Here is a 12,480-nt window from a genome sequence, read left to right as displayed (position 1 = left end):
CAGGTCATTCTACTTTTGCATTTCTCTTATACATGTCATATTCTAATATTTTTAAAAATTTTTTGTTATTCTATTTATTTATAAAACTCTTACCTATATATTGGTTCTAAGGCAGAAGAGCAGTAAGGGCTAGGTAATGGGGGTTAAGTGACTTGCCCAGGGTCACAAAGCTAGGAAGTGTCTGAGGTCAAATTTGAACCCAGGACCTTCTGTCCCTGGGTCTGACTCTCAATCCATTGAGCCACCCAGCTGCCCCCTGTTGTATTCTAATCTATACCACATTATCTCTATATTTCTTATCTTCTTCCACTTTCTAAGTTTCTTGAAGGCATTATTAAATCAGAGAGAAAATTTTAGGTAAGAGACTTTAAGAGGTTTGCTGTTGTTATATTCAGTCATGTCCGAGTCTTCATGGTTTTCTTGGCAAAGAGAATGGAGTGATATGCCATTTCCTTCTCCAGTAGATTAAAGTAAACAGAGGTTGCATGATTTGGGGGTCCAAGGCCGGATTTGAACTCTGGTCTCTCTGACTCTAGACCCAAGGTTCTATCCACTGAGCTATCAAGCTAGCTCCTCCTCCTCCTTCTTCTCCTCCTCCTTCTCCTCCTCCTCCTCCTCCTCCTCCTCCTCCTCCTCCTCCTCCTCCTCCTCCTCCTCCTCCTCCTTTTTCTTCTTCTTCCACTTAATAGCTACTTGATCCTAGGGAAGTTGCTTAAGCCTATTTTCCTTAGTTTACTCAACTTTAAAATGGAATGAAGAAAGAAATGGCAAACCACTCCAGTATATTTGCCAAGAAAACCCAAAATGGAGTCATGAAGAGTCTGAAAGGAATAAATAATTTTTAATTATTTAATTTTAATATAAGTCTGGGAAATGTGCATTCATTCCTAGGATAAAGAAGAGATTGACTAAAATCTCAGTGTTAAACTGACAATTGTACGAAATGATCATGGTGAGTCATTTGTGGCTTGATTTTTTTGAGAGGCAGAATAGATTATTAACTGGTGTGAATCACTATTGTGATCTGGGTATTTGCTCGGGAGCCAGACTCCTTTACTCCTCTCTGTGAAGTCCTAGGCACAAGCTACATTATGAGGTTCTTAGAGGAAATTATGGGTGAGAGAAAAACAAGCCAAAGAGATATGACTGGGGAGCAATTGATTCTCATATGTGTAAACTTGGAGGTTGGGGTTTGGAGCCTGATAATGCATAGAGAAACCCAATATGGTGTATTAGACTTTTCAGGAAGCATGATGCCATCTTGGTCAAATCTATTTCTTTCCATTAGTCTTACTGTAAGAAATTCTCTCTGTCTAGGAATCACTGGACGAATCAGGATAGATAAATCTGGAGAGAGGCAAATGGATTACATGGTTTATATCTTAAAGAAAACTGGAAATTCTTCTACATTCATTCCTTTTCTTCATTATGACAGCCATAGGAAAACAATCAGGTATAAAACAGATTATTTCTGGGAAGTAAACTTTCAGTGAATAGGAACTTCAGGATGAAAACTACTACTATTATTATTTGTAGAAGGGATAGATAGTTTGGGGGCATCTAGGTGGCACAGTGAATAGAGTTCTGGGCCTAGAAGTTCAGATCTGGCCTTAGACACTTAATAACTACGTGACCCTAGGCAAGTCTACCTTAGTTTCCTCCTTTGTAAAATGAGTTAGAGAAAAGAAATGCAAGCCACTTCAGTATCTTTGTCAAGAAAATACCAAGGGGGGTCAAAAAGAATTGGACACAAATGAACAGTAATAGATAGGTTCAAGCTAGACCATTTTCCAAACTGACTTAAAATTGTATTGCAACTCAATGCATTTTCTCTAATTCATATCAAATTGATAATTGAACTAAAGTGTCTCAAAATAGTCAAATTACCTTATTATAGTTGTATATTGTATATTACCTTATTTATATTTCCTACAGTATTCATTGGGTTTTAGTTATTTACTTTAAAGAGTACATCTTTGGTCCTTAAAAATACTACATTTTTGAGAATGTAGTTCTAAAATTTAATGTACTATATCCTAGAACTTTTTCTCACTTTTTTTTTTTTGAGAAAGCGTCAGGGAATGAGCATGCTCACCACATCCCAGGTATTTTATATATAGGAGGACTCTGATAAATCATTGTCAGATCACATATAGAGTTTGACTCTGAAACAGGACCGAATGGACAATTTCCTAATTTTCTATGTTGAAATTTAGTCTTAAGGTAGATCCCAGGGATAACTAGGATTCATGAGTTTGCCTTAGTAATTTAAAATCCTTATTTCTGCACTCTCTCTCTCTCTCTTACCCCTCAAAAATAGTTTAAAGTATTGAAAGTCTTTAATTTCTTCCTGAGAATGTTTTTTAGTGATCTGGAAAATTTACATCCTTATGGACGATCCAACTTTGATAGAAGAAGCTGCCTGATAGCTGGTGAAATTTATTGTTGTTCAGTTGTTCAGTTGTGAATGACTTTTCATGATCCCATGGACCATAGTTATCCAGACTTTTCTTGGCAAGGATACCGGAGTGGTTCACTATTTCCTTCTCCAGTGGATCCTTTTGTCCAACAGAGGTTAAGTGACTTGCCCAAGGTCACACAGCTAGGATATATATGAGGCTAGATCTGACCTCAGGTCTTCCTGACTCCAGGCCCAATTCTCTTAACCACTGAACCACAGTTGCCTCTAAATCCATCTCTTATCTCTCAGTATTTGTAAATTCTGTCCTTATCCCATGCTTAGAATTTACTTCACTTTCAGCTCTGCCTCTCCTTTGAGGCTCAGCTCAAGCATCCTCTTCCCTGAGTCCCACCAAATTTTGGTACTCTTCCTCCTCAAATAATGGTGTATATACTTCTCTCTGTATCTGTTCCTTATCCCTCCAGTAGAATGTAAGCTCCTTAAGAGTAGGGATTATTTTTTTCATATTGCATCTTCATTGTGCTTTCCATATATTACTCTTTGTTATGGTTGTTCAGTTTTTCAGTTATGTCTGATGCTTTATGATCCCATTTGGGGTTTTCTTTGCAAAGATCCTGGAGTGGTTTGCCATTTCTTTCTCTAGCTCATTTTATGAGGAAACTGAGGGAAGCAAGGTTAAGTGACTTGTCCTGATTCATACAGCTAGTAAATGTTTGAGGCCAAATTTAAACTCGGGAAGATGACTTCCTGCCTCCATGCTCAACACTCTATCCACTGTACTACCTAACTGCCAAGCACTTTAATAGGTGTTTATTGAATTGAGTGAATACAAGAACTTGAAGGTTGGCTTGGAAGCTTCCTTAGGTGATATCCCACTTGAGGACCTTATTTAAAGATCCTAGGAAGTGGTTCACAAATCATGATGGCAGTTCATTTGGTCTTGCTGCCCTCAAGAAATGAAAAGTCTAAGGCTAAAGGAAATAAGGCATCACTGACACTCTACTCTATGTTTTCCCTGCTAGTCCCACAGGAGACTTTAATGGCAGCTGGCCCCTTGGGTCTCTTCCTAAAGACAAACCTGCATGTGGCTTTTCTAATGAACACTGTCAAGCTATGTCTATAAGTAAGTATCTTTGCCCTAAGAGAAGGAAAAAGGCAATTCTGAAGGGAAGGGAACAAGAAAAGAACAGAGCTGTGGCAAATGCTAATCCAAATTCATTTTAAAGGAAGGGGAAGACGAGACCTTGGCACACAAGGAGAGAGAAATACCAAGGAGAGCGAAATCATGGAACACAGTGTAGGGAGGACCCCGTCCAGTAAGAATTTATCTTGTAGAGGTCAGGAGGGGAGATGAACTTCTTATTTTAACTAATTATTTTTGCCAGCCAAGTACTGAGCTCAGTTGTTAAAGTAGTACAAGTACTAATTCTACCTCTACATTTTGGCACTCTGGTGCAAAACTCAAGTCGCTCCATAGCTCTAGAAAAGGAACACCTACCTTCTGAGTTTATGTGATCAGGAGGCTTCATCTTGGTTTTATCATTTTATTCAAAGCTTACTATCTGATAGTTGAAGCCCAGGACTGAACTCTTGTTTGTCCCTTCATCCTGAAAGACAGCATTGCACTTACTTTGAAAGTTAATTCTTCTCAGAAGAAGTTTTGCTCTTTATTCCACCCCTCCCATTCTTTTTAAGGAGAAGTTAAGAAGTACAACTAGAGACAAGGAGAAATCATTTCAAACCAGAAATTCCAGATGAATAATTCTGGGGAATTTTCTGGGCATTAGTATTCCCCCCACCACCCCCGCCCCAGAATTTTAGTACCTGTTTCATTTTAAGCCAAGGGATCATTAGTTCCTGCAAATGCAGTAAGGTTAGTAGAGCTAACCATGTTTATTTGAAGTAGATCTGCAGTCTTTAGGGTGTGATATTAATTATTTCAGCAAGATCTCCCTGTCTTCCCCTATATAGTTCATCAACTTAGCCTAAAATTCTTAGAATGAAGAAAAATAAATCATTCTTTCATTAGAACTTAGATATGGAACTATATCTGGATATGACACATTGACTTTGATATTTACTGTATGGTGGGAATATTCCTTGCATGTCTTAGCCTCTGTTTCTTTACCTGTTAAATGTAGAAAAAAAAAACCCTTAGACTTTCTACTATAAACAAAATGCATAATATAAATTGAGTTAATGTTAATAATTGTAACTTAAATTATGATGGAAATGACTGTTGGGCAGAATCTTTCCTGATAACAGGTTTTGGTATGAAGGGTCATGAGTGTAATGAAAAGTTAACTTGGAGAAGCTGGTTACACTGAAGATGATTTCCCCCTCATTTCCCAGTCTTTACCAGGATCGGTTCCTAAATATGAACTAAATTATCAAGCTTCTTACAAGCAGGAAACCTATGTCACTGTTTCCATCTGGTAATATCCCTTGCAGACTCTGGGACATATGTTTTCGTAGAGATAGGTTAGTCTTCCTTGCATGATAACGAACTCCTTGTTACTGGAGGTATTGAAGAAGTTAAATGACCATTCTTTTTTTTTTTAAACCCTTACCTTCCGTCTTGGAGTCAGTACTATGTATTAGCTCCAAGGCAGAAGAGTGGTAAGGGTAGGCAAGGTCAAGTGACTTGCCCAGGGTCACACAGCTGGGAAGTGTCTGAGGCCAGATTTGAACCTAGGACCTCCTGTCTCTAGGTCTGGCTCTCAATCCACTGAGCTACCCAGCTGCCCCTGTTAAATGACCATTCTTGAAGGAACGCAGTAGAAAGAAATCTGTAGTGAAATGAGGGTGGAGAATGGGGGTGGATAAAATAATCTCTGACATCTCTTTCAATTCTAGTATTCCATGCAATAAGCAACAGATTATTCTCTACTATTCTCAGTGCTTGGCACAATATCTGGTAAATAGCACTTATTGACTGACCCATTACTTATATCATTGTATGTGAATACACTACTGTATAAATGTGCCTGCTTGGCTATGACATTTTAAAATCCAGAGTAATTGGATATCTTCTTCATCCAGGTGTCACCATGATCATGGTGACGGTTCTCATCATTCTGGTAATGATCTCTGGAACTGCCAGCGTTGTGTTTTTTTTTAAGATGCAGAAAAAGAACCTATCTGTATCCTATAGTAATGCTTGGTGGAAAATCAACTATGAAGACATCATCATTTTGCCCCTTAACAAGGTACTATCAAGCACGTGGGGAATTGTTGTGATTGTTCATTTGTCACAGTCTAGGTATTGGACTGACTCCAAGGCATCCATTGAGTTTCCTAGTTTTTAAATAAGATCCATGTTGACACATATATAAAGTATTCCATTAAGTCTACATGGCGCCTGGTTTTATACCCTAGGCCATATGCTGCCAAGAAAACAAGCTATTCTCAAGCTATGTATGTCTAGTTGGTTTTTTTTTTTTCAGGAACATATCCACTCTCTTTGGCTGCTTGAACCACTAGCTATTGTTCATTAAATAAGAACTACAGTAAAATTGACTGGAATCGGTGTCTAAAAAGATGGAGAGGAAATTTAACAAGGAAAACGTCCAAAATCTGCAATGAGATTTTAAAAGTCAAATGTACAAAGACATTTGATCAATACAGAGACCTGGCTTTAAAGCAGTTTGTGAAAAAGAACTGGTAGCTTTTTATTTATATTACATCTCTCAATGCCCAGTACAGTAAAAGACATTATGCTGAACCCTGTGCTCATGCTCAGCAAATATTTGTTAAACTAAATTGAATAGAAACTCAATGTGAACTAGTACTAGGATTGATACGGAACCCAGTTCAGCCTGTATTGTTAGGTTTTGAGTGCTTTGGTTACCTAGAGGTGATACTTTGTACTGGCATTATCATATTTGGAATACTGTGTTTACTTCTGAGCATTATTACATTTTAAGAGATCAACAAGTCGAAGATGAATTTAAAGGGCAATGACCAGGATGGTTAAAGGTCTGGAAATTTTGTATTCTAAGGAATAGTTTGAAGGAACTGGAGATGCCTAATCTGGAGAAGGGAAGAAATGACGACTGGCTCAAATTACTTGAAGTGCTGTCTAATGGAAGAGAGAGTAGACTTATTCTCTGCAGCTCCTGTGGGAGAAAGATGAGGGGAGGTGCAGATTGTACCAATAGGTGGATCCAATTTCTAGAACTTTACCCCAGGACACCAAGAGTACATTTGCTGGAGGGAGGGCTCACTGAGGGGTTGAGATTCAGTCTCACAGTACTGTTCCCATAATTTCCTTCTTAGTCCACCGCTGTGTGTCCCTCAGGGTCCTGTCATGATAATATTACTCATGTGAAGGTCCAACCAAACTCTTAGGGATAGATTTGCCCCATCTCCCAGCACGACTTCACTTGTCAGTTAAATTGTCCCTCTGTATTGCCACAATTTTCCAGAACCCAGTGAAATTTTCCCAGACCCAATAATTCCTAGTTATGGCTCTGTCAATGAACAAAAAGCTCAGGGAAAGACATTTCAGCTCAATTTAAGGAATTTTTTTTTCTAACAATTATAATGATTTAAAAATAGAATAATTTGCCTCATGAGAGAATAAATTTCTAGTAACTAGGAGAATTTGAGGAAAATGTAGATGTGAGGTTGGGTAGGAGATTGGACTAGATTATTTTTTGCAGGTCTCTTAAAACTTTGAGATTCTATGATTTAAAAAAACTACACTATGGTTAAAGAATGAATAAAGAAATATTTTCTACTATTTTAATCCAGCCATCTGCTGGGTGCTAGAGTTGGCACAGAAAAGTATCACAATGTATTGCTCATAGCAAATATTTATCACATATGTGATATATATGATATATATACAGATATATCACATAAACTAATATAAAAACATAGTCTTTGAGAATGAGAAATTTCTTCCTTCCTTTCTTCCTTCCTTCCTTCTTTCCTTCCTTCCTTCCTTCCTTCTTTCCTTCCTTCCTTCCTTCCTTCTTTCCTTCCTTCCTTCCTCTTTCCTTCCTTTGTCTTTCTTTCTTTCTTTCTTTCTTTCTTTCTTTCTTTCTTTCTTTCTTTCTTTCTTTCTTTCTTTCTTTCTTTCTTTCTTTCTTTCTTTTTTCTTCCCTTGCTTGGTACACAGGAGTCCTGTGGGTTGATTTATTTAAACTCAACTTCATCTTACACACATGTTGTTAAAGGCAGAGTTTTTTGTACTCCTGACAGAGACAGTGAGACTCACTTTAGAAAGTCATTTTACTACCCTGAATTCTTCCTTGCAGCAATCACAGGGGGACACTCCTATGTCTAGAGGACATGAAAGCTCAAACATGATTATTTCAAGCAATCCAAACTCAGACTTCCAGGAGAAGCAGGGAGAAGAAGCCTTTTATACAACCGTGGGCCTTTACCAGGTACAGATTTGATTAATTTGGTCTAGAGTGCATTTTTCTGATTTGTCCACTTTTAGCTTTTGTATTTTGTCATGTTAGGAAGACATTCTGAACTGAATGAAGCTTTTACAGGAGCTGTATACCACCCCCCTTCTCTAGCAAGTATTTTTTTTAAAACCCTTACCTTCCATCTTAGAATCTTTACTGTGTATTGGTTCAAAGGCAGAAGAGTGGTAAGGGCTAGGCAATGGGGGCTAAGTGACTTGCCCAAGGTCATATAGCTAGGAAGCATCTGAGGCCAGATTTTAACCCAGGAACTTCCATCTCTAGGCCTGGCTCTCAATCCACTGAACTACCCAGCTGCCCCCTCTAGCAAGTATTATTACCTCCATTTTATAGAAGTAACTCCAGAGGAGGAAAATGAATACTGCAAATATGTTATTGACAAAATGGGAGGAAATGTAATTGCTACTCATGTATTGTTATGGCTTCACAGTGGTGAACTTTGGTGGCTTTGATATCCTGAGAATATAACTTCTACCTTGATGGACTCTTGTGCCTATCTACTTTTTCCAAACCTTCAGAGGAATATAATTTGTACTAATCATATCTTCAGAAGTTCAAACTTGATATAAATGACTAATCACAGAGGAAAAAAATTATATCAAGAAAAAAATTTTCTTCTCAAGATAAGGAAAGTGTAATATGTTAACTGCAGAGGAGAAAGAGGTAATAGACATATATGTCCATGTGGAAAGTGACTCAAGAGGAATGTTTCAAATCAGCACTTTCTTACAGACAAGGAATTTTTTTTCCAGTTTATTAGAACTCTCAAATATTCATAACATGCTCTACTCTTCATCAAACAAGTCATTTGTGGAGAGAATCCTTCCCATTTACCTTTCATATAATAATATCACTACTTATAAAGTGTTACTCCGCTGCCTTTTGTGTTGAATTCATTTATTCAACAAACATTTGTAAATTTTCTCCCTTCCCTTCATAAACAAATTTATATTTTAATATTTGTTGTTAGTCATTTTTTAGCCATGTGACCCCATTTGGGGTTTTCTTGGCAAAGATACTGGAGTGTTTTTCCATTTTCTTCTCTAACTCATTTTACAGATGAGGAAACTGAAGCAAACAGGATTAAGTGACTTACCCAGGGTCACACAGCTAGTTAAGTGTCTGAGGCCAGATTGGAACTCAGGGAGATGAGTCTACTTGACTTTAGGTTTGGCAACTGTGTCCACTGCACCACCTTGCTGCCCTATACTTGTATATATCTAGTATAGATTAGCTCACATGATTTTCAAAATAACTCCTATAGGCAAATAAGACAAATATGATTATTCTCATTTTATAGACTGGCCACCTAAAGTTCATATAAATGAAATTATTTACCCAAGGTCATGTGGCTAGTAAATGCGGTCCTCTTTCATTATACCTTGTTATTTCCTATATTTTTTGTACTCCCATAACAGTGCCTAGAAAATAGTAGGTGTTCCATAAATATTTCTTGATTGTCTGGTCAAACAGTTGTTAAGATTCAGACTCTCTGGATCATTTCAAAATGTTCTGGGAGGAGTTTGAACAGTGGGGTGGTCCATGATTCTTGGCAAATGATTCTATGTATTGTTGGAGTCACTATAAACCCGTGCAACACCCCTTGCTCTGCTGCATCTTTTCTTACTCTATTGTAATCCTTTTTTCACTCAAGAAAATCTCCCTTTTCTCTTTCTGATTCCAGGGTAATCATGTTGCCATTAAACATATTGAAAATGGAAAGGAATCCTGCTTTAGTAAGCCATCTGTTCTGCGAGAAATACAGCTGGTAAGTCTTGACCTTTTGATGTTGATATCGATTGATCAATAAACATTTATTAAGCACTTACTATGTGCCACATAGAACTTGAAAAATTGATGAAATTCATTCACCAGGAAGCACCGCTCATAGAAGGGTAGAATGCTCAAATTGGAAGGGACTTGGAGATCATTTTGTCCAATCCTCTCTCATTTTATACATAGATCTGTCAAAGATTTAGGATTTTTGTCAGTTGAAGTCTAGAGTGGGGAAAGTAACTTACCTAAAATGCCACATTTAGTTGATGGAAGGACTGAAACTCAAACTACATCTCCTGCCTCCAAATCCAAGTTTTCCCCTTCCTTAACTGCACTAATTCAAAGTCTTCTTTCTTTTCAGTCCTTGCATTGTCCTTTCGCTCCTTAATCAAAAGTGATTCCAGCTATTATTTTCACTTAAGAGGTTTGGAACTATTGTGACTGGCTCCGGCCTTATAGAAAAGTCTACAGAGAAGGGAAGAAAGAAGCCTTCTTCAGTTATCGACCAATGTTCCTAGTCTGTTAATTGTTCTGTTCCTATAGGCATAGCCATAACCAGAGTTGGGACATGGGGCTTTCTTCTATATTAGCAGCAGAGATTCCTTTATTAGCTCAGAAACAAGCCCATTTAGCACCTAAATAGCATGGTGAGGTCCACATAATAAAAATAATGTTAAGAATGAATTAAAATAGGAAGCTGCTTTATGGCAGGCTTTCTCTCCCCAACAGAAGAACCACAAACCAAATCCTCCAAAGCCCAACTCTGTCCTGATTGCACTCTTACCCTCACCTCACTGCACACACAAGGCATCATTGTCTCTCCTGCATAGATGAATGAACTGGCATCTTTTCACCTGCTCAACAGATTTTTTTCCTTTAATATTTGATTCAGTGGTACATTTTGTGTCATTTGTTCCAAGTAGACTTTGTGATGTCATGGAAGTCAAATTTGCTAGTAACAATTATGCCACTGAATCTCTAGCCTCTGACCTCCAGTTTTAGACCCTTCTGCTTTATAATATTACTTCATGGTTTCCTTCTCCTTCTTTGGGTACTCTCTTAATTACTATGGATTCTAGAGATTATCTAGTCCAGTGATGGGCAAACTATGGCCCTCAGACCAGATACAGCCCCCTGAAATGTTCTCCCCAGTCATGTGAAATTATTCCTAATCTGATGAATACAATGAGTAGGATACAATACAATGAATCTTTGAAAGAGTTGCCTTAGAAACAGACTGACAGATGAGCATTTCCTTTCCTTTGTCCCCCTCTTTAAAAAGTTTGCCCATCACTGGTCTAGTCCATCCTTCCTTCACTCCCACTTTCCTTCTTTACTTCCTGCTCTCCCTCTTCCTTCACTTCTTCCCTCCAATTCCGGTATCTATAGTAGCCCTTCTTTATCTTGTCTTTTACAGATATCAGGATTTCCTAGTCCTGGCTCTTTACCCTACATCTACACCAGAGCATATGCTTTGATCTAATAATACTACTTCTAGGTCTGTATCCCAAAGAAATTTTAAAAAATGGGCAAGGACTTACTTGTTCAAAAATATTTTATAGCAATTCTTTTTGTAGTGGCAAAGAATTGAAAATTGAGGGAAGTCCATCAATTGGGGAATGGCTGAGCAAATTGTTGCATACGATGGTGATGGAATACTATTGTGCTATAAGAAATGAAAAACCAGATGATTTCAGAAAGAGCTGGAAAGGCCCATGTGAACTGAGACAGAGTGAAATAAGCAGAACCAGGAGAACATTGTACACAGAAATAGCAATATTGCAGAATGACCCTCAGCAATACAACGATTCAAGACAATTCTCAAGAACTTCTAACAGAATTGTATCCACCTCCAGAGAAAGAACTATTGGAGTCAGAATGCAGATTAAAGCATACCATTTTTTATTTTAGTTTATTTAGGTTTTTATTTTGGGGTTTTGGTTTTATTTGACTATTCTCTTACAAAAATAAACAAAATAGAAATGTTTTATATGATAATACCTGTATAACTCAGACAAACTTGCTTACTATCTCTGTAATGGAGAGGAGAGGGAGAGAGGAAGACAGTTTGGATCATATAACTTCAAAAAACTATGTGGAGTAAAATAAAATATCTTAAAAAAAAAAAAAGGAAAGCTTCCAGAGTCCATAGAATCTGTCTATTCTGCCCCCACCACCCCCACCACCCCCAGTCTTTAGGTTGACTGATTATAAATCACAAGCAAACAGGTGCCTATTTTTGTTTGGGATAAGAGTTTTTCACTTTTTTCTTCTTTAGTAACCCATTCCAGCAATAACAGAAAGAGAACTAAATTTGGAGTAATGAGACTTGATTTTTAATTTTGCTTCTGAAGTTACTGAGTAATTACATGCAAGGTTCTTAACCTTTCTTAGTGTCCATTTCTTCATCAGCAAAATGGGAATGATAATATTTATTTTACCACCTCATAATTTATTTTGAGGAAAGAGCCCAATATATAAGGTGACATGTAAATGTGAGGTTTTTAAATTTTTTATTGTTATTCTTAGATTTTTTTTTTTGTATGTCCAATGTAATCTTCCCTGCTGCTATCATTTCTTTGCTTTCAGATGTGTGAACTGAAGCATGAAAATCTAGTTCCTTTCTTTGGTATTTGCACTGAACCACCCAATATCTGTCTTGTCATTCAGTACTGCAGGAAAGGAAGTCTGAAGGTGAGCTTATCATGGTCCTTCAAAAGGATTAATAGCTTCCAACAAGGAAGTTCCTTAGGGTTTAACCAAGTTATTTTAGAATTCTCTCTCTCTCTCTCTCTCTCTCTCTCTCTCTCTCTCTCTCTCTCTCTCTCTCTCTCTCTCTCT

At 37.5% G+C, this 12,480-nt stretch overlaps 1 protein-coding gene across 1 annotated transcript in view; it reads left to right on the top strand.

The window, feature by feature from the left end:
- Positions 1-12,480, top strand: part of LOC123236275 (guanylate cyclase 2G-like) — a 75,197-nt gene that overhangs the window by 18,445 nt on the left and 44,272 nt on the right. Inside the window, exons 6-11 of the mRNA XM_044662575.1 lie at positions 1,318-1,453; positions 3,445-3,545; positions 5,465-5,631; positions 7,687-7,818; positions 9,548-9,631; positions 12,229-12,333. Coding sequence (XP_044518510.1) covers positions 1,318-1,453; positions 3,445-3,545; positions 5,465-5,631; positions 7,687-7,818; positions 9,548-9,631; positions 12,229-12,333 — 725 coding nt within the window. The remainder of the gene's footprint in view (positions 1-1,317; positions 1,454-3,444; positions 3,546-5,464; positions 5,632-7,686; positions 7,819-9,547; positions 9,632-12,228; positions 12,334-12,480) is intronic.

The sequence above is a fragment of the Gracilinanus agilis genome, chromosome 2 (assembly GCF_016433145.1).
Source record: "Gracilinanus agilis isolate LMUSP501 chromosome 2, AgileGrace, whole genome shotgun sequence".
NCBI classification, from domain to species: Eukaryota; Metazoa; Chordata; class Mammalia; order Didelphimorphia; family Didelphidae; genus Gracilinanus; species Gracilinanus agilis.
The sequence above is the reverse complement of the archived record's forward strand: the minus strand, read 5'-3'. Positions and strand labels throughout refer to the sequence as shown.